A 23,988-nucleotide genomic window follows, 5' to 3' on the forward strand; every position below is an offset into this window, starting at 1 on the left:
TTTTTCTCTGTCCTGTTGAAGGCAGAGTACTGCAGTGTGCAGGCGCCGGGAAAGGTCAGAGAGGTCCAGCGCCTGCGCACTGCAGTACTTTACTCTGCCCTCAACAGGGCAGAGAAAGTATGCCTGTGCAGGAGCCGCGGCAGAAGTAAGAAGGAGGATGTCATCTATAGAAGATGGGAGGCGCCAGACCGCGACACCCATCGGACCGGACCGCCCCCGGGTGAGTATAATCTAACTTGTTTTTCTTATCTTTCAAGTTACATCAGGGGCTTATCTACAGCATTACAGAATGCTGTAGATAAGCCCCTGATGGCGGTGGCCACAGCTCATAGGACGAAAATGGGGTGACAAATTCCCTTTAATCATTTCAAAACCCTAATTTAAAAAAATAAATAAATAAAAAAAATAGTGTATAATCAGTTCCTGAGGTTCCAGTGATGTGCTTGCTCCCAGCAGTAATGTGACTGATGATGCTCGTCAGTAGCAGCCTTTACCATTTCATCAGAGTGGACAACCACAATGACAGAATATTGATGAGCTGCAGCCACTGGTTGCAGCCTACATGTGACAAGTTATGTCAGCGCCGAGCGACATCGCTGGAATCGTGCTGATGCACGAGGTGAGGGTCCATTGATTTCATTTTAGTTAGGGTCCTAAATTGATTAAGCTGGGATTGTCCAGTAGTGAGGACATCCTCTAACATAACGTGTGTTATGAGAGATACCTTGTGTTATCTTACTTACAGTGACATATTATGAAAACAGGGATACTTTAAATTTAATACAAAAATTCTATTTGTATTAAATTTAAATATCCTTTTCTTGGATTAATTAGGGGACAAAGCATCATGAGCATAGACCCCCCCCCCCCCCCCCGGAATTAAAAATGGGTGTCTGCTTCTTTGCAGGCTATACCCAAACGACACTGCTAAAAAAAAATAAAAAAAAAAAATAAAATAAAGGGAACACTTAAACAACACAATGTAACTCCAAGTGAATCACACTTCTGTGAAATCAACCTGTCCAGTTATGAAGCAACACTGGTTGCGAAAGAACTTCTCCTGCTGATGTGCAAATGGAACAGACAACAGATAGAAGTGATAGGCAAGACAACCCCATATAAAGGAGTGGTTCTGCAGGGGGTGACCACAGACTCTCTGTTCTCATCCTTTTTGGCTGTCATTTTTTCACTTTTCCATTTTGTCATTGCTCTGACCCCTAGAAGTACTGTACAGTAGCATAAGGTGGTGTCTACAACTCACAGAAGTTGTTCAGGTAGTGTAGATCATCCATTATGGCACATCACTGTGAGCTATGGCAAGAAGGGTAGCTGTGTCTATCAGTACAGTGTCCAGATCATGGAGTTGTTACCAGGAGACATGGAAGGGGCCGTAAGAGGGCAACAACCCAGCAGCAGGACAGCCATCTACTCCTTTGTGCAAAGTGGAACAGGAAGAGCACTTCCAGAGCCCTGCGAAATGACCTCCAGCAGGCCACTAACATCCATGTGTCTGCTCAAACTGTCAGAAACAAACACCAAGAGGGTGGTGAGAGCCCGATGTCCACACTTACAGCCCAACACGGTGCAGGGCGCTTGGCATTTGACAGAGAACACCAAGACTGGCAGATTCGACATTGGCGCCATGTGCTCTTCACGGATAAGAGACGGTTCTCACTAAGGACATGTGACAGTCTGGAGACACTGGAGAACGTTCTGATGCCTGCAACATCCCCCAACATGACAGGTTTGGCAGAGGGTCAGTAATGGTGTGGGGATGAATTTCTTTGGAGGGCCACACAATCCTCCATGTGCTAGCCAGAGGTACCAGGATAATATCCTCAGACCCATTGTGAGCCAATATGCTGTTGCAGTGGGCACTGTATTCCTTCTGATGAATGACAATGCTAGGCCTCATGTGGCTGAACTGTGCCAGCAGTTCCTGCATGATGAAGGCATTGATGCTATGGACTGACCTGCCCATTCCCCACATCTGAATCCAATCGAGCACATCTGGGAAATCATGTCTCATTCCATCCACCAACGCCATGTTGCACCACAGACTGTTCAGGAGTTGACTGATGCTTTAATCCAGGTCTAGGAGGAGATACCTCAGGAGAACATCCACCGCCTCATCAGGAGCATGCCCAGGCATCGTAGGGCGGTCACTCAGACACGTTGAGGCCACACACACACTACTGAGCATCATTTCCTTGCCTTGAGGCATTTCCACTGAAGTTGGACCAGCTTGTAATTTGATTATCCACTTTGATTTTGAGTATCATTTAAAATCCAGACCTCGATGGCATATTAAATTTGATTTACATAGATAATTTGTATTCTTTATTGTTCTCAACGCATTCCATTATGCATTGAATAAAGATTTGTAACTGGAATATTTAATTCAGTGACATCTAGAATGTGGTATTTTAGTGTTCCCTTTATTTTTTTTTATTGAGAAGTGTATTTGCAACAGGTAATTAGTTTATGCAAGAGCAATAGGAAAAAGTTCAACTTAAAACAAGTATTTTAACAAATGAGAACCATGTCATGTGCCATGGCATGTTCTAAATGATAAGAACCAAGAATAAGATCTACCAAAAGGTCAGATGTAGCTGGCATTTGGGAACTGTACTAAGGTGACTCCTTTAACTCATTCTGATAGAAAAATTACTACACATTTCATGCTTAGCCACAAAGAAAGTCCTCCAGAAATAATAATTTTATTTTTACAGCGCCAACATATTCCACAGCACTTTACAATTAAGCAAAAAAGAAGTTATTTCATGCCATTTTACTAACTGTTATAGATGAAAATTAGTTTATACTTATTAACATACCTCCAGAATGGTTTTTGCAAATAATGCAACAGAAGGATGGAAGTGTTCAGAGAGCTGTATTTGAAACAGTTAAAATAAATATGAAAATATTGTATAATACGACTATGTACAAGCCCTTAAAGCACCACTCCAACATAGTTTCTTTTATTTCATCGCTTGAGTGGTACCTGTAATACTCACCAGTCTCTTTCTTTAGCTCTTCCCGGTGCCACTCTGATACCGATCCACCATCAGTCCCAAGCTCTCAGTATAAGTCTATGAGAGCCTCCTTGTAGCCTTGTTCTGGCTCCCATACACTTACATTGAGAAGTGTTCTCCACCTCACCCAAACACTGGAGAGATCCAGCAGGTCACAAACCGCAGAAGACGACCAAAGAGGCACCAATAACAGATGAAAATGGTGGCTGATGACCACTAGGTGTAGGGAACTTACATTAGTGACACCATTTCAATTTAAAAAAAAAAACAAAAAAAAAACAAAAACACAAGAGTGGTGCTTTGGGAGCAAGTATAGTTATTTTTTCATAAATAAACAGTGCAAGCCAAGATAAGTGCAATATTTCAGAATGTACGTTTGTATGAATATCTAGTAGAAAATATATACTGTGCATTATACAATAAATGATTCACAAAACAAAAGAGTCAATATTTTAAGTGGAGAAAATCTGACTATAACAACTTATTTCACCTCCCCCTGCCAAAAAAAAAAAAAAAGTAGTGGCAAATCAGTTAGTAACATAGTTGGGAGTGAATTAATTGTCATGTTTTATTCCATCATCAATGACAGAGGTCTGTGGTGACTGCACGGGTGATGGAGTACGGCTACTTACCTGCTGACACCCGAGGCTCTTTTGATTAGTCAACCTGGAGAGTCATCATTGTTGTAATGTGAGGCATGTGTGATGTGGCGCCAGGCCGGCCAATCAACAGAAAAGCCATGGATGTTAGCAGGGCAGAGGCGGTACTCCCTTTCCAGTGCAGCGGCGATGGACCACTATAATGGCAGACAGAATGGGACGTGTGAATACTGAACACGAGAATTTTACAGTACCAAATAAAATGCTTACTGAATTTACCTTTTTAAGCTCCCAAACGCTCGTGTTGTCAGCTCCACAGAATAAAGGATTTCTATTCATTGGATCGTATTGGTTTGAATTTTTTATACCTTTGAATAAAAATTTTTTATTTTTTCAAACAGATCATTTGTATTACTTTTTTCAACAATAACAGGATTTTTGGGTTGCTTACCGTAAAATCTGTTTCTCGGAGCCTTCATTGGGGGACACAGAGACCATGGGTGTATGCTGCTGCCACTAGGAGGCTGACACTATGCACAAAAAAAGGTTAGCTCCTCCTCCGCAGTATACACCCCACCAACCGGCAGGAATTTCCTCAGTTAGTGAGAAAGCAGTAGGAGAAGTAACAGAATAGATTGAAACAGAACAGACAACTCAACTGTACATAACCAACAACATAAGAACAGGAGTTGTAGAACATGGGAGGGTGCTGTGTCCCCCAATGAAGGCTCCGAGAAACATTTTACGGTAAGCAACCCAAAAATCCTGTTTTCTCGTTCGCCTTATTGGGGGACACAGAGACCATGGGACGTCCCAAAGCAGTCTCTGGGGTGGGAAACAAACTTCCATCAGGCCAGTGGACTCACCACCGCTGCCTGCAGGATCCTTCTACCTAGGCTGGCCTCCGCCGAAGCGTAGGTGTGGACCTTCTAGAATGTCACAAACGTGTGAACAGACGACCAGGTTGCAGCTTTGCAAAGTTGCAGCGCGGAAGCTCTGTGGCGCACCGCCCAGGAGGCACCCACTGCCCAGGTAGAGTGAGCTCTAATTCCCTGAGGGGCCACTCGATGCTTGATCCAGTAGGCCTCCAAAATTGCCGACCTGATCCAGCGAGCAATAGTAGCTTTGGAGGCTGGCTGACCTTTCCGCGCTCCATCTGGAATGATGAAAAGAGAGTCTGACTCCCTCAAACGAGTCGTTCTAGCTAGGTAGACCTTCTTTGCCCTGACCAAGTCCAGCTTGTTCAAGGAGCGCTCCCGAGGGCGAGTTGGACCCGGACAAAGGACGGGAGAACAATATCCTCATCCAGGTGGAAAGTGGACACCACCTTAGGAAGGAAAGAAGGCGGAGTCCGTAGAACTACCTTGTCCTGCTGGAGCACCAAGAAAAGGGAACGACAAGAAATGGCTGCCAAATCCGACACGCGCCGGATGGAGGTGACGGCTACTAGGAAGGCTACTTTCCATGAAAGGATAGGGAAACTTCCCTGAGAGGTTCAAAGGGAGGGCCTTGCAGAACCTCGAGAACCAGATTAAGATCCAATGGATGTACGGGCGCACGGTAGGAGGAGCCGCATGAGCCACTCCCTGAAGGAAGGTCTTGACCCGAGGACGGGAGGCCAGTGTGTTCTGGAACAAAATGGATAGCGCCGAGACTTGACCTTTTAAAGAGCTGAGGGCAAGGCCCGCATCAAGGCCTGCCTGAAGAAACGCCAGAACAGAAAGGGGAGAAAATGACATGGGCGGAATGTTATTGGCCTCACACCAAGTGAAATAGGCTTTCTGGCCCAGATCATGGTATGAATAACCTGATTGCTTCAAAACCTTGGACTCAATAGCCACGCCGTCAAATTGGGCGGCCAAGAATTGAGGTGGCAAATCGGGCCCTGAGACCGCAGATCTGCCCTGTCTGGAACCTTCCAGGAGGAGTCCGCGAGAAGGTTGACGATGTCCGCGAACCAAGACCTTCTGGGCCATTTCGGGGCGATGAGGATGACTGGACTTCCTTCTGCTTTGATTTTCTTCAACAGCTTGGGAAGAAGGGGAAGGGGAGGGAACAGGTAGGGGAGCTCGAACTAAGACCAAGGAATGGTCAGAGCATCGGCGCCCCTGGCGAGAGGATCTCGAGCCCTGGATACAAACTGTGGGACTTTCCTGTTGAGGCGAGACGCCAGCAGGTCAACGTCCGGAGTTCCCGAACGACGGCAAAGATGATGAAATACATCCGGATGTAAGGACCACTCTCCCGCCGCGGGACTCCCGCGGCTGAGAAAATCGGCAGCCCAGTTGTCCATGCCGGGAATGTGCACCGCGGATATTGGTGGAACTGAAACCTCTGCCGAGTGAAGAATTTTGGACACTTCCGCTAGGGTTGAGGCACTCCGTGTCCCCCACTGGTGGTTGATATCTGCCACCGCTGTGGCAGTGTCTGAATATGGATTGGCAGGCCCCTGAGAAGTCTCTCCCAGTGAACGAGAGACAGATAGATCGCCCATATCTCGATGACGTTGATCGGCAGAGCTGTCTCTATTCGACCACCGACCCTGCACAGTGTGATTGCGAAATATTGCCCCCCCAGCCGAGGAGGCTGGCATCCGTTGTCACAATCTGCCAGTGAATGAGAAGGAATGACCGTCCTAGGGCAATGAGAGGTGACGTCCGCCACCAAATGAGGGACTGCCTGACCTGGTATGAAAGGCGAATTGGATGATCCAGGGAAAGAACAGACCTGTTCCACCGAGACAGGATGGCCTGTTGGAGGGGTCTGGAGTGAAATTGAGCAAAGGGAATCGCTTCTGTCAACGCCACCATCCTTCCTAGAACTTTCCTGGTTGTTAGGAGAGATGGAAGTCGTGTGATCTGCAGCGACCGTACATCTCGCTGCAGAGAAACTATCTTCTCCTCTGGGAGAAAAACCGTCGATCGACGAGTGTCGAACAATAGGCCCAGAAACACCAGACGTTGTGTCGGAACAAGGCAGGACTTCTTTTTGTTGACGAGCCACCCAAAATTGGACAGGGTGTAGAGGACGATGGTAAGATTTTGGCGAGCCTGGTGAAAAGACGGAGCTTTGATCAGAATGTCGTCGAGGTACGGAAAAAGAACGAGACCTCTCATCCTCAACAAGGCCATCAACGCCGCCATGATCTTTGTAAAAACTCTGGGTGCGGTGGCGAGACCGAAACGGCAGTGCAACGAACTGGTAGTGGTCCTGGTGAATCGCAAAACGCAGGAATCTCTGATGCCCGGGAAAGATGGGAACATGTAGATAGGCATCTTGAATGTCTATTGAACACATGAACTCCTGCGCCTCCATGGAAGCGATTACCGACCGAAGAGACTCCATCCTGAAATGACGCAATCGGACCCTGTTGTTCAGTAACTTGAGATCCAGGATGGGACGAACTGCACCATCTTTTTTCCACACTACAAACAGGTTTGAATAAAACCCTGTGAAACGTTCTGATTCGGGAGCGGACAAAATCACCCCGGAACTGAGGAGAGAGGTGATGGATGCGAAGAAACCCGGACTAAGGCAGGGTCTTTTGGATGGACTCGAAGAAACGATCCCGGGGATGAGAAACAAAACTATCTTGTATCCTGGGGATACAACTTCCCTGACCCAAGCGTCCTCTACTGAGGCAAGCCAGACGTCTCTGTAGAAAAGGAGTTGACCGCCCAGTTGGGAAGGACCCTCAGGACTTCCTTGATAGTCATGCTGCTGTGGACCAACCAGATCTGGACCTGGAGGATCTGCCCTGGGATGAGTGAGATCGCCAGGAGGGAGTGGGTCTGAAGGAGACCTTCTTTCTATCCTGGCGTGCCTGCGGCCTCTGTTGGTAGACCGAAAGGGCCGAAACTGACGCCTTAGCGGACCTACAAGGCTTGGACTGAGGAAGGAGGGAACTTGTGCCTCCAGTGGTGTCCCTAATAATCTGGTCCAGCTGGGATCCAAAGAGACACGCTCCCTGAAAAGGCAGATTGGTAAGGGACTCTTTGAAGACAAATCCGCCTGCCAAGCCTTGAGCCAAATTGTACGCCGGATTGTCATCATGTTGCTGGACGTCTGAGCCGCCCAAGACGCGGCATCCAAGGAGGCAGAGAGCAGATAATCCCCTGCATGGGAGATCTGGTTAGCCAGTTTGGCCGATTGCTCCGGTTGGGCTTTATCTAGGATGCCCTTGCGGAGATCCTCTGCCCAAGTAGCTATGGCCTTTGCTACCCAAGATGAAGCAAAGGCTGGGCTTAGCGCCGCCGCTTCGAATACTGACTTTGCTAGGGATTCTATAATTCTGCCATTAGAATCCTTTAGCGACGTCACACCTGAAATCGGAAGGACCGTGTTGATAAGATAGTCTGGACACGGGAGCGTCTACAGAGGAGGAAGCCGACCAGTTGTCGGTGAGCTCTTTTGAAAATGGATAGAGCACGCCGGGACGCTTCCCTCTTTGAAAGCGTCTGGTCAGATTTTCTCTCTCTCCCTGGTAAGCATCTTGCCAAACTCAGAGTGGGAGGTGAAGACTCTGGAAGGTGTTACTGCCCGTCTGAACGAAAACTCCTGATCCGAGCGTTTCGCAGGGGAGTCTGTATTTCGAAGGTGTGGTTAATCGCAGCAATGAGGTTCTGTACCGAAACCTTCATGTCCGCGTCCTGATCCGAATCCAGCTCTAAAATCTCTTCGGATGACGCATTCGAGAACGCTTCACCTGACTCGGGTGAGGAGGCACGGGAAGGAGACTGCTGGGAAGGACAATGTGGAGAGACCAGGCCAGGAGAGGATTCCGGCCGGAGATCCTGCCTGGGTCTTTTGCGGCTTCTGCTGGCTGGCTCAGATGGAACCCCTTGCGACCTGCTGGACCTTGCGGAAGTGTCCAGGGGCAACTTATCAAGAACGGCCACTAGGGACAGACACCCTGGTGAGGTCTGCCACTGATTGTGATAAAGAGGCCTAGCCAGGAATAGGGGGGTCCACACTCATGTGGCGCAATAGATGGTTCCTGGACGGCATCGGGCTGAATTGCAGTCTAAACCGAGGGGAGTGGGAAAGTTCTCTGTGCTGGCGGACGGGCACGTTCCGGGAGAAAGAACCCCGAGGAGATGCCGGAAGGTTGAGGGAAAGAAGGCAGAGGAGGGTGTCAGTCTGCAGTTGCAGAGCTACTCACAGTCCGGTGGCCCGAAAGGCGATGTGCCCAGCTCGTCTGAGATGCATGGCCGCAGTAGAGGATAACGAGGAACCCCTTTCCGCTGCCCGGTGTCTTCCAAGGCGTCCGGCTGACAGGCTGCAAAGATGGCGGCAGCCTGAGGTAAAAGGAAAGCGCGGTTAAGGAGAGAAGGGCGGAGCTAGCCGCCTGACCCAGAGAGAAGACCGCCCGCTGCCCAGCTACAGACTAGGAGGGTGGGTGGTCCTAGAACGGGCGGGAGAGCAGCCCGCCTATAACAGAGGGCGGGGGGCGTGGCCGCGACGGCCGAGTAGGCCCGAAATGAAGCCAGGGACTAAATTAGTATCGGCGGCCGCCTGTCAGCGCGGGGCGGCGCGGAAGTCCTGCAGTGCTGCCACGGCCACCCAAGAAGAAACCGCCGCCCGAAAAAAGCCCTCAGGATAGAATGAGGAGGGTGGCGGCGGCGGGTGGGGGGGACAAGGCCCGCGCTGCAGCCGGGGCCTGGCATGTGGCGCAACAGAAAGTGCGGCGGCTGCCGGGAGGCGCAGGCAGCTGAGGACCCTGCGGCACTGCCCTGTGCCGCTCCGAAGAATCCTCCAGTGGTGTCTTCAATAAATGTACCTTGTAAATCCAACGCTGTCTGAGTCTATTTTCCCAGTGTCCGCGCCTCGTCCGACCGACAGGCTCTGGTAGGCGAGTGGGTGGGAGGCGGGGGAGCAAGGACCATCCATATAGCTGGCACGCACCTGTGCAAAGCTCCTGGTCCTGCTGCGGAGAGCTATGAGGATACGGGGTGGCAGTACACGCCGTACTCATAGTCTCTTGTGGGACTACAGATGTGACTATTAACTCTGTATCCCTCCGGGACCCTGAAAAGGAACGACGCACAACGAGGTAGATATGGGTCTAATGAAAGACCCGTGTCCACCTCCTACTGACACTAAGCTAAACTGAGGAAATTCCTGCCGGTTGGTGGGGTGTATACTGCGGAGGAGGAGCTAACCTTTTTTTTGTGCATAGTGTCAGCAGCATACACCCATGGTCTCTGTGTCCCCCAATAAGGCGAACGAGAAACACATTTACAACAAGGCACAACATAAAAAAGGAAAAGGGGAAGACATCCCTAAAGCATTGCCAAACTTCCCCCCCCCCCCCCCCCCCAACAGAGGTTATTGTACATGTCTAATAACGAAGATGAAGTACAAGATCTAAAGTCCAGAAAACATGGAAGTTCAGTGATTTTCTTCACAAAGTATCCATTCATAAAAACAGATCCTAAAATAGGGAAGTTCCATATGCATAACTCCTTACATGGACTAGAATACTGGAACAAACAATGCAACATTATTAATCACACTATTAGACGATAACTCTGCAATACACAACCAAGAACTCCAAACAGAGAACTCTGCCACAACATTTTTTTATTTTATAAACCCCTAAGAAGTATTACACTGTTCATTTTATTGATAAACTCAGTTAACGTAGGAGAGATGGACTGGGTCCATTGCTAAACTATTAATTTCCGAGCTATAAAAAGATAAGAGACATTCCTAATTGGAGTTTGTTCAGATGACAGCCATCTCAGCCGAGTCTCTATTAGGAGTACTTGTTTGGCTAAACGCTCCATGTTCTATAGGAGAAAGCCTCCAGATTATCCCAAGGAGAACAACGTGACTGGCAGTCCAAAATTGGACATACCCGATCAACATCTTCCCCGATGATCAGTCGACTGACACCCTCATACACATTACACTGTCAGCAGTACCCATCAATGTTAGCGGGCTCGGCTGACAGTCTAGTGTCTATGGTGGCATTAATCACAATTAATTTGGCTAACCACAGTGGAATCAATGGATCAGACTAGAATTTCTGCCTCGGACATAAGTCTAAAAATGTGCTGGATTAAAAACTGGTCTAAAACTAGTGCTGGATTGCTACCAAGTATTCTAGACTATCATATCTGCAAAGTAGAAGGTTGGAAATTAGCACATGATTAGGGATGAACAGACCTTTGGAAGTTCATGTTCTGGTAACCAACCAAACTTTATGTCCAAAGTTTGGTTCTGGTACAAGAACTTTTCATGAACCCCATTCAAATGTATGGGGACCCGAACTTTGGAGCTGGAAAATATTCTCATTTTCTCGAACTTTTCCAAGAACACAGAACAATGAAACGGACTTCCCAGAGAAGTCCTTGTTCGGAGTTTAATGCTCGGACTTTAACCCTTTCATGACATTGGACGTATCCATATGTCCACGAAGGCTAGTAATTACTGACCTTGTACATATGAATAAGTCATGGCGATCGCCGCGCACAGGGGCTGTGGGCGCATGATTGCCGCCGGGTGTCTGTTGATTCGGACACTCGGCTCTCGGTGCTAATAGCGGTGCCTCCAATCGCAGCATTTAGCGAGCAGGAAGAAAGAAGAAAGGCCCTCTGCTCTTAGCTCGGAGTCCTCGTGACGCCATAGTGGGGGCCCGATTGCTGCCATGACGATATCAGGGTCACCAGGCACTAGCAAGTTACATATACATATTGTAACGTTCCACACTGTCTGTGGACGAGGATTACTCACTTTGCAGGTCTTGGAGGTAAACACTGGCACACTCGGGGTTAAAACGAGTCCATTCGGTTTATTATTCACCAATATGCAGCAGCCATTACACTGTGTTACATATTCAGCTTTACCAAAATGAACACAGTCTCTCACTGACCCCGGTCAGCATAACACGGACTCCATGCCTGTTGGCCATGCAGGTTCTCGGATCCCTCTTATCCGCAGAGGTATCCCATAAACATCAACACACTGTCTCTTCCTCAAATATTTCTCACTGACCACGGTCAGCATAACTCACGGTTGGATCGGCCACACGGGTTCTCGGATACCTCTTATACTCACGAGGTATCCCATAAGCACCAATTCAATCGCTTTCTTACCCCGGTCAGCATAACTCACTGTTTTCAAGACCGTCTACTCCTTTGGCTCACTCGCCAGCACTGCTTTCCCAGGCTATGCGACGTCCTGCCTGGAAACATGGGAGCTCTGTCCAGGCTGACAGACTCCCAACACACACTCTCACATGTGCAACACACCTTCCTTAGATAGGTAACTGGGAGTGGTTACAGCTATCACACAGCTAGTCATATGATCATGACTAGAGTTGAGCGATACCGTCCGATACTTCAAAGTATCGGATCGGAATGGATCGGCCGATCTTAAAAAAAAAGTATCGGTATCGCCGATTCCGATACCGGAAGTCCCATTCAAGTATATGGGACTTCCGGTATCGGAATAAGAAAAATCCTGTTTTTCCCTTGTACAGCCTCTCTGGGGTCTGTACGGGCCTTTCGGGGGGCTGTGCCGGCCTGCCAGGGGGTCTGTGCAGGCTCCGGTGGTCTGTGCCGGCCTGCGCGGGGGCTGCGCCGGCCTGCCGGGGGGCTGTGCCGGCCTGCCGGGGGGGGGGGGGCTGTGCCGGCCTGCCGGGGGGCTGTGCCGGCCTGCCGGGGGGCTGTGCCGGCCTGCCGGGGGGCTGTGCCGGCCTGCCGGGGGGCTGTGCCGGCATCGTCCGATGGGACTACAAGTCCCATCGGGCGATGCCTGCTACCATGACAGTGATTGACACATTAGCCAATGATGGGACAGTAGTAGTCCCATCATCCGGCTAATGTGTTGAATGTAAAAAAAAAAAAAATAAATAAATAATATTACATGCTACATGCATGCAACATGCATACTGCATGCATGCAACATGCATACTGCATGCATGCAACATGCATACTGCATGCATGCAACATGCATACTGCATGCATGCAACATGCATACTGCATGCATGCAACATGCATACTGCATGCATGCAACATGCATACTGCATGCATGCAACATGCATACTGCATGCATGCAACATGCATACTGCATGCATGCAACATGCATACTGCATGCATGCAACATGCATACTGCATGCATGCAACATGCATACTACATGCATGCAACATGCATACTACATGCATGCAACATGCATACTACATGCATACTACATGCATGCAACATGCATACTACATATATACTACATGCTACATACATGCAACATGCATACTACATATATACTACATGCTACATACATGCAACATGCATACTACATATATACTACATGCTACATACATGCAACATGCATACTACATATATACTACATGCTACATACATACTACATATATACTACATGCTACATACATACTACATATATACTACATACATACTGCATGCTACATACATACTACATGCTACATACATACCACATATATACTACATGCATGCTACATGCTACATACATACTACATATATACTACATGATACATACATACTACATATATACTACATGCTACATACATACTACATATATACTACATACATACTACATATATACTACATGCTACATACATACTACATACTACATATATACTACATATATACTATATACTACATATATACTACATGCTACATACATACTACATACATACTACATGCTACATACATACTACATGCTACATACATACTACATGCTACATACATACTACATGCTACATACATACTACATGCTACATACATACTACATGCTACATACATACTACATGCTACATACATACTACATGCTACATACATACTACATGCTACATACATACTACATGCTACATACATACTACATGCTACATACATACTACATGCTACATACATACTACATGCTACATACATACTACATGCTACATACATACTACATGCTACATACATACTACATGCTACATACATACTACATGCTACATACATACTACATGCTACATACATACTACATGCTACATACATACTACATGCTACATACATACTACATGCTACATACATACTACATGCTACATACATACTACATGCTACATACATACTACATGCTACATACATACTACATACATACTACATGCTACATACATACTACATGCTACATACATACTACATGCTACATACATACTACATGCTACATACATACATACTACATACATACATACTACATGCTACATACATACATACTACATGCTACATACATACTACATGCTACATACATACTACATGCTACATACATACTACATGCTACATACATACTACATGCTACATACATACTACATGCTACATACATACTACATATATACTACATGCATGCTACATATATACTACATGCATGCTACATACATACTACATGCTACATACATACTACATACATACATACTACATACATACTACATATATACTACATGCATGCTACATACTGCATGCTACATACATACTGCATGCTACATACATACTACATACATACTACATGCATACTACATACATACTACATGCTACATACATACCACATACATACTACATGCTACATACATACTACATATATACTACATGCATGCTACATACATACTGCATGCTACATGCATGCTACATACATACTACATGCTACATACATACCACATATATACTACATACATACTACATACAATACATACATAGACATACAGTACATATAACAGAGTAACATACTTACCAATACTTGTCACATTGTTCCCCGAAGCCATTGTCTTTTACGGAATAAATATTAACATAACAAACCACAAAAATACTCACCCACGATCCGAAGCAGTCCACGAGTGTGTCCCACGACGATCTTGGGTAGAGAACTGCAGCATCAGCTGTTGCTGCCGTTCTCTACGGGCTGCAGGAATCCAATGACGGAAGGTAGGTATCCTTCCGCACTGTATTCCTCCGCCACTTAAAAAAAAAAAAAAGTCCCTAGTCTCACTTTATGCCATTGCTGCGTGGGAATTCCCACACAGCAATGGCATAAAGTGAGACTAGGGACTTTTTTTTTTTTTTTTTTAAGTGGCGGAGGACTACAGTGTGGAAGGATACCTACCTTCCGTCATTGGATTCCTGCAGCCCGTAGAGAACGGCAGCAACAGCTGATGCTGCAGTTCTCTACCCAAGATCGTCGTGGGACACACTCGTGGACTGCTTCGGATCGTGGGTGAGTATTTTTGTGGTTTGTTATGTTAATATTTATTCCGTAAAAGACAATGGCTTCGGGGAACAATGTGACAAGTATTGGTAAGTATGTTACTCTATGTTATATGTACTGTATGTCTATGTATGTATTGTATGAATGTATTGTATGTAGTATGTATGTAGTATATATGTAGTATGTATGTAGCATGTAGTATGTATGTAGCATGCATGTAGTATGTATGTAGCATGTAGTATGTATGTAGCATGCGTGTAGTATGTATGTAGTATGTATGTAGTATATATGTAGTATATATGTAGCATGTATGTAGTATGTATGTATCTAGTATGTATGTAGTATATATGTAGCATGTAGTATGTATGTAGCATGCATGTGTTATGCATGTGTTATGTATGTGTTATGTATGTGTTATGTATGTGTTATGTATGTGTTATGTATGTGTTATGTATGTGTTATGTATGTGTTATGTATGTGTTATGTATGTGTTATGTATGTGTTATGTATGTGTTATGTATGTGGTATGTATGTGTTATGTATGTGGTATGTATGTGGTATGTATGTGGTATGTATGTAGCATGTAGTATGTATGTAGCATGCATGTAGTATGTATGTAGTATTTTTTTTTTTTTTTTTTTAACATTTAACACATTAGCCGGATGATGGGACTACTACTGTCCCATCATTGGCTAATGTGTCAATCACTGTCATGGTAGCAGGCATCGCCAGATGGGACTTGTAGTCCCATCGGACGATGCTTGCACAGACCCCCGGACATCAGCACAGCCCCCCGGCACGCCAGTACAGACCCCCACAGGGTGCACAGACCACCGGCAGGCCGGCACAGCCCCCCGGCAGGCCGGTACAGACCCCCACAGGGTGCACAGACCACCGGCAGGCCGGCACAGCCCCCCGGCAGGCCGGTACAGACCCCGGGCAGTCCACACAGCCCCCCGGCAGGCCCGAAATGACGGCGCATCATGATGCGCGCACACACCGCGCATCATGATGACGTCAGGCTGTCAATCAACTTTGAACTTCCGATTCCGATGCCGACTTCCGATATTGAAAAAATATCGGAAGTCGGTATCGGAATTCCGATACAGCAAGTATCGGCCGATACCCGATACTTGCGGTATCGGAATGCTCAACACTAATCATGACCTTATCTCAGGTCCTCAAAATTCACAACCACACACACACCTTCAGGCAAAATGGGGTACAGTGAGCCCCACTCAACACGAAGCAAGGTAAATAGGTAGCACAACCCTCCCAACTCTAAGAGCTACCCGTAGCCCAGACCCAAATGTGAACAAAAACTACTTAGAACTTACGTACACTTAAGAAAAAACACTCCTGGCTACATCACAGGGAGCTGCTATCCCTGTGACACATACCTCTCATTAACTATGTGGCCATTAGTATCGCTACATAATCTATATAGTGTGTGTCAGTCATAACTCTGATTAAGGCTGCTTTCACATCAGTTTTTTGGCGTCAGACATAACCCATCGGATCGACGGATCTTTCGCAGATTGTGAAAAACTGATGCGACGGATCAGTTTATTCGAAGAATCTGACTAGCGGATCGGTTGAAAAAAACGGATCCATCGCATCCGTTTTTTCATCTGTTTCTTCCGTTTTTTGATGGATCTGTTTTTAAAAATGCCCACAGACAGATCTATAGATAGATATGGGATAGATCGATAGAATACATAGATATATAGCCATATATATTTAAAAAAAAACCAAAAAAAAAAAACAAAACACAAAATTGCGTGGGCTCCCTCGCAACTTTCTGCACCAGAGTGGGAAAGCCGACGGTCGGGGGCCAATACTTGTAGCCTGGGAGGGGGGTAATACCCATGGCCCCTTCCCAGGCTATGAATATCAGCCTGCAGCTGTCTGCATAGCCTTTACTGGCTATTAAAATAGGGGGCCCACCCCAAAAAAATGATGTGGGGGTCCCCCTATATTTTATAGCCAGAAAGGCTATGCAGACAGCTGCAGGCTAATATTCATAGCCTAGGAAGGGGCCATGGATACTGCCACCCCCCCCCCCCGGCTACAAATACCAGCCCGCAGCCGCCCCAGAAATGGCGCATCTCTAAGATGCGCCAATTCTGGCAATTAGCCCCTCTCTTCCCACTGCCGTGTAGCGGTGGCATATGGGGTAATAAGGGGTTAATGTCACCTTGCTATTGGACGGTAACATTAAGCCCGCCCGGTTAATAGAGAGGCGTCAGTAAGACGCCTATCCATTACTAATCTTATATTAATAAAGGGTTTAAAAAAAAAAAAAAAAAAATCACACAAAATATTTTATTGAAATAAAACATGACACATTTCAAAATTTTTATTACACGCCTATCCAGTGGAAGGCCTCAATCACCTGCAAAAAAAAAAAAAAAAAGCAAACAATATACTCCCTGTCCATCGTAATCCCATTAATAACGATTGTCCCACCACGATCTCCTCTATAGAGCTGTCACATCAGCAGATGTGAACTCTCTATAGGCCTCTGATGAGACACTGACCGGAGATAACCCTCCAGCAGTGTGTCACTGGAGATAAGCCTCTCGCTTTACTGCACTACAGCGTGAGAAAATTCTCACGCTGTAGTGCCACAAAGTGACAGGTGAACTCAGGTGACCTGACGGCGGCGGAGTGATACATTGCGGAGGATTATCTCTGTCACTGTATCACTGGAGCCCCTGGAGAGCTGTCGCATCAGCTGATGTGACAGCTCTCCACAGGAGATTGTCGTAGGACAATCGTATTAATTGGATTACGTCGGACAGGGAGTATAGTGTTTATTTTAATAATTTTTCCAGGTGATCGAGGGCTTCGGGGATTAGGCATAGATGGTGAGTATGGACTATATATGTGTGCATGTTTATTTTGTTTTACATTAAACACATTAGCCAGATGATGGGACAACTACTGTCCCATCATTGGCTAATGTGTCAATCACTGTCACTGTAGCAGGCATAGCCCGATGGGACTTGTGGTCCCATCAGACGATGCCTGCATACACAAACACACACACATACATACAGCCCCGCATAACGCATACCCCCCGCACATGCACACACACCATACACGCACAGTGTCAGAGCATGCGCAGTTTAAAAAACGGAATGCATTGCTGGATTCTGTCATTTGTCGGACAGCGACGGATCCTGCGCCCATAGGCGTCCATTCCGTTGCTGTGTGTCGTGTCCGGCCGCCGGACAAAGTGAACGACGGACGAAACGTGAGGCCATCCGTCAATACAAGTCTATGAGAGAAAAACTGATCCAGCGGCATCAGTCGCCGGGTCTGTTTTTTTTTCTTTTAAAAAACAACGCATTGTGACTGATGGCAAAAAACTGATATGTGAAAGGGGCCTTAAGGGCACAAAAATTAAAAGTTTGAAAATTGCAAAATTTGGAACAAGTTTCCATATTTTTTCACAAATAAATGCAAGTCATATGTAAGAAATTTTACCACTAACAAAGTACAATGTGTTATGGAAAAAAAAAAAAAAACTCTCAGAATCAGTGGGATCTGTTGAAAAGTTCCAGGGTTATTATGTCAAAGTGACACTGGTAAGAATTATAAAATTTGGCCTGGTCAGGTAGGTGAAAACAGACTTGGGGGATAAAAGGGTTAAAGTTTGGGTCCCCTCATCTCTAGACACAATTGGATTATTTAAAGTCACCAGTGAATGCTGCTGACTTTTCATGTTACGATTTTTTTTTCTTTAGTCTGAAAAATGCACTGTTTTCATACTTTGCGGTCCAAAACATGAAAACCCATAAGTGTATTTTGAACTTATAGCAGTCATTGGTGCAATCCATTAGAACCTGTGATCAAAATGCAGAGTTGCTATAGGCCGACAGGATAAGCCCATTCCCGCCATGAAGCTTTATAGATGCAGAACGTCCATAAACACATTACGCTTTTGATACAAAATTAGTTTGACACATCGCACTTCTTCACAGCCAGATAATGTACCCACTGACCTAGTTATTTCTTTTCCAATGACAAAAGCCGTTAGTCCTACAGTTTTATTACCATGGACAACAGAGAAAAACACCTTGAGTTTACCTTGGAGAGATTCCTGATGTATCCATGAACCAGAAGCAAGATTTTCAGAGGCATTACAAGCATTAGACCCATCCTTGTCAGTCAGATCATCATCATCATCATCATCATCAGGTAAGTCATGAAAATGTTCCTCGTCATCATCTTCCTAAAATAAAGAAAAATATAGATTTTTAATAATATTGAGGAGGGTTCGCCAGTCTTGAAACCCATAGCTGGCTGGAGAGAGGGTCACCAAATGTATTTATTGACCAATTTTTTTGGTTGTCTTTGTGCCAAAATAAAGATTTACATATTTTTAGTAAATGTGTCATGCTGCAGCTGGACTTGCCCCTCTTGCCAAGCCCCACTGCTGTTTGAAAAGGTACTGGGGTCCATGCAAAGAGTGACTAAATTTTGGGCAAAATACCATTTCTGACCAAAACTGCAGCAGCAAAAAGAAAAAAAAAAAAATTTACACAACCCCCACCCCCAAAACAAAAACACACACCAAGGCCCCAATTAATCAAAGTGATTCTGCCAGCCTGAAATCTGGAATAGAAAGCTTTAGGTGGAGAGTATGCAACCTAGATTCTGAAATACTCAGCTCATTTTCATCCTTTTCACCTTCGCTACTTGAAGTACAAGCATATGGGTGCTTCCACATTGCATTTTGGCACCAGTTCCTTGTTCCTGTCGGGGCATATGTCTGAACCACCTGCAAAATGGAATTCAGGCGTATACACCGACAGGGCCATAGACTATAGTGGTGCAGATAGAGTGAACGTGTCTCCTGTCGTGCATAATTTTCAGGGGTGTACACCTACTGGAGAAGGACACTCAGATGTGGCAGACTGCGTCTGGGTATCCATCTCCAGTAGGTGTACACGCCCGAAAATGATGCACGACAGGACACACGTTCACTCTGTCGGCACCACTATTATCTATGGCCCAGTTTGTGCTTAAATGCAAGCACCGTTTTGCAGGGGAAGGGATTCGGACGTAAGCCCCGATGGGATCAATAAAAGTGTGCCAAAACGCAGTAAGAAGACAAATTACCAAAGTCAAATGAATCCCTACCTAAAGACCCTAAAACATAACTTAATAGTATGATTACAAAGGGAATTAAATTTAAAATGTCCACTTGTCAGTGTGTGCCAATAGGATAAACATTTACTGCTCGAAAGACAACCGTCTTTTATATGACTCGAAGTTTTATTCCTATTTAGTAAAAGTATTCAAGGGTACAGGGTATGGTGCAGCCGCTACCTATATCCATTCATTCCCACAGACTAATCACTGGCAAGTGTTATTAAAACTTGCTCCTAAGCCTCCCCAACATGTTTCGCCAGCGAACTGGCTTCGTCAGGGGGTTGAGGCGGCAATGAGCTAAAACAGAGGGTATCAAATCTTTTAAGACCTAGGTTCTGATGTCATAAAGGAGGTCAGCCAATCACACATCACAAGCGGTTGGCCAATCATAACTCCTATTACATCCACGAAAACGGGTAGAAAGTACATATAAATACCCCAAAATATGTGCCAATGTACAAAGGAAGAACCACATACAGAATCCATACTTACTAGGTTACCAATGTCTAAATATATACTTCATATGCGATATGCAAATATTATATGGCCCAGTCTGTGCATAAATGCAAGCTCCGTTTTGCAGGGAAGGAGATTTGGACGCAAGCCCCAAAAGGATCAATAAAAGAGTGCCAAAACGCAGTAAGAAAGCACCCTAAGCATTCCTCCAGTAACTGTCAGCCATATTGTGAGTAATCTGAATGAGGGGAAGCAGACAGTAGTGACCGGTGACCCTATGGCTGGCAATCAATAGAGGAATGGGGCTTCTCTGATCCTCTCAGAGGTGGGGAGTAAGGCTGAGTGCAGACGGAGTTTTGAGCCCTGCGTATTTTTCCGTGCAGAATGGAAGAAAACCGCAGGTCAAATGACCTGCATTTTTCCTGCGGATTTCTTCCATTTTTCACGCGGTTTTCATGCGGTTTTTGTGCGGTTTTCCATTGCAGTTTTCCCCCTGCGGATTTGGTGACAGGGGAGATAGAAAACCGCACAAAAGAAGTAACATGCTGCGGATTTTGTAACGCAGGAAAACCGCGCGGAAAAATCCGCAGAGTCTGCACAGCGTTTTTTTTTTTTCCATTCATTTTAAAGGTACTGTACATCACAATGCGGATATGCAACGTTTCTGCGCGGTAAAATCCGCTGCGGAAACGCTGCATATCTGCATCGTGTGCACATGGCCTAAGTGTCATTGGACTGTCAATATTTGCCCTACTGGTAGAGAAAAGCAAGCTGGAAGGTCTACCTTGTACAGCGACAAAGGTCTAACTGATGAGCACATTGTCTACTGGAAAGGTACTGACTTGGTAGGGGCAGATTACATTTTTTTTTTTATCATCTCCCTTATCGATCATAGGTCTGCAAATTGAGATTCTGATTTGGCTTTTATCCTAAGTCATATTACAAGACTTGTTAAAAGGTTGATTGTGACTTGTAGGATCGCTACTACCAACAGGTGGCGATATAGAGTACAAGTCCTCTTTCTCTCTGAAGAGGCAATTTGCATATTGCTCATACTCATCATTTTGTGTTCCCCAATGACACAAGTGAGAAATAAATGTTAGCTAAAATGTAGGTTACCATACCCAAGATACATACCCCATTTTCGTGTAACAAAACTTTTAATCCTGGCTTTAATCTAAAAATCTCTGATATTAAGTATAAGGCTCCACAGATAAATGATGGCTTCTGCCAACATGTGATTTGTAGCAATCTCTTCACAAATGCCTTCACCCGTCTCAGAACAACATCGGCTTTCATTGATTTAAAGAGAAGATTGAGGAACATCGTCTGCTTGGAACCCTGTGATAATCCAGGATCAAGAAGCTTTCTGTGAATAGAAAAAAAAAGTACATCATCCTTGAAAACATAAGAGACCTACGTATTTTTCAGTGATGTAGTGTCTTCCTACCATCTAATCTAGCCATGCGTGTTCTGCACTTATCCAACTGGTGGATTTTCTTTAATTAAGAAAATCTTCCTTGTGTAACAAGCATTTTAGCATCATTATTTCTATTTTAGGGGCCAGCATACGCCATAGCCTAGAAAACCCCCTTGTTTCTAGGAGTCTCTTCACTGAAGAAGTGACAAATGCTAGATGTGTATCTGACCACACTTATCCCAAGAATGGTGGGGAAGAGGGCACTCCTGTTTGAACAACCCACCAGAACGGTCTTTGGGGAGCTAGCAGCTGCCAAACACATCTACCTGGTCCTATTCTCCATGAAAACACAAGGATCGCATGTTAAAATTCAATGTGCCAGACTTTTTCTATTAGGGAGAATTGGAACGTGAAGTGTATATGCTGGTGCTGCTGAGATCTATGGGTCTTATAAGCATAGTGAAGGGCGAGTGAATGAAGTGAAGGTTACGCAGGTGCACTACTGATTCATTTACACAGAGGACTTGGTGACCCCCGTTCACAGAATCAGTGAGATCATACATTACCACCTTTTCATGTCCAATGACTATGAACAAATACATATTGGGCTTGCCAAGGAGATTAGTAAACTTTTAGTTTATAAGTAGGTACATTATGAAATATCAGCTAGGCCTCACCAATTCTGGAGAAGACATTAAAGAGCATGGTCTGTCCAGAAAACCCAATAATCTACACACAGAATAGGTCATTATTATCACAGCAGTGGGTTTTTGATCACCAGTACCCTCACAGATAAACTGTTATTAGCAATAAAGGTCAGCCGTAAATCCATTGAATGGAGCAGAGCTGCACAGAGTAGCTGTTTAATGCATTTGCAATGTCGGACACCCTCCAAATTAAATTTACATCATATTATATGAAAAGGTCATCAATATGTTGTGACCAAACAACTCCTTTCAGAAAAGTTCATTAATGGGTTTAAAAGGGAATGTGGCACCATATTTACATTTATAAAGAAAATTCTGAATTTTTGAGTGTAGTCAACTATTGTTTAGTCACTATAGATGTGCTCAACTGTAAAATTAGATTCATGTGTGCAAGCCAGCTCTGCACATACTGCCCCCTGGCATTTTATTGCACTAGGAGAGCCAGCTTGGACAAATTCATCCAATTTTACAGTAGAGCGCATCTACGGTGATAGAAGAATAATGATTGACTGCACATGCTCAGCCATCTAATATCAATTTCAAACACAGAACCATATTGCAGGCATTATTACTAACACTATCAGGCACAATCTTTAAGGCCAGACAAAAATATAACCATGTATTATTTTTAATCAACGTAACAAAATGAATATGTTTGGTACTTAAAGGGAATATGTCATCACATTTGACCTATAAATATGGGCATACAGGTTAGACAGCTGAAAAAGTCCTACCTGTATGCCTCATATCAGATGCCTTGTTATTAAATCATCTTTTATCACTTTATAGAAGTGACCTCTTCCAGGCTCTGGGAAGGATGGTGCCTGGAAGATAACTCTGCCTCCAGAGAATATTTTACACGAAGGAGGAGTTATCAGAGTGAGACAAGTAACACAGAACAGGAGAAAAGTACTTTGTCTTCTTGCAAACATTTTTTGCTTCTCTCTGAGCTCTGCTGTATTGTAACAATATTGCAGCCCCGTCTGCCTGTGAGCTGGAAGCTGAGAGGATCCTGCAGATGTGTCAGTTATAATCACACACAGCTCTGAAGGTGAGATCAAGAGAGCAGCCATTACACATCACATTGGAAACTCTCCCTTTATGTAAAATAAGCTCTGGAGGCAGAGTTATCTTCCAGGCAACATCCTCCCCATAGCCTGGAAGAGGTAATTTATACAAAGTGATAAAAGAGGATTTCTCAGCAACAAGACATCTACTATGAGGCATATGGGGATGGCTTTATTCAGTAGTCCTTTAACCCATGGTTCCCGTGTCCACAATAAAGTGCCTGAAAAATATATTTTTCTTCATTAATAAACAAAATGATGGCACAGCACCCGCTAAGCCAGCTTTCAGTTAATAAGAAGTGAGACGAGCCATATTTGTGACAATTGCT

General features: G+C 45.1%; 1 protein-coding gene across 2 annotated transcripts in view; it reads right to left on the reverse strand.

Annotated features, from left to right (window-relative positions):
- The window catches only part of CEBPZ (CCAAT enhancer binding protein zeta), a 54,530-nt gene that overhangs the window by 26,665 nt on the left and 3,877 nt on the right, over nucleotides 1-23,988 (reverse strand). Inside the window, exons 3-6 of one of the 2 annotated variants that reach the window (XM_073560123.1) lie at nucleotides 21,603-21,834; nucleotides 18,942-19,086; nucleotides 3,914-4,002; nucleotides 2,838-2,891 (exon numbers count right to left, since the gene is read on the reverse strand). In XM_073560123.1, coding sequence (XP_073416224.1) covers nucleotides 2,838-2,891; nucleotides 3,914-4,002; nucleotides 18,942-19,086; nucleotides 21,603-21,834 — 520 coding nt within the window. The remainder of the gene's footprint in view (nucleotides 1-2,837; nucleotides 2,892-3,913; nucleotides 4,003-18,941; nucleotides 19,087-21,602; nucleotides 21,835-23,988) is intronic. The other variant, XM_073560124.1, reaches the window with a different exon arrangement.

This window comes from Dendrobates tinctorius, unplaced genomic scaffold, assembly GCF_039654945.1.
Source record: "Dendrobates tinctorius isolate UK_male_01 unplaced genomic scaffold, ASM3965494v1 ptg000293l, whole genome shotgun sequence".
Classification (NCBI taxonomy): Eukaryota; Metazoa; Chordata; class Amphibia; order Anura; family Dendrobatidae; genus Dendrobates; species Dendrobates tinctorius.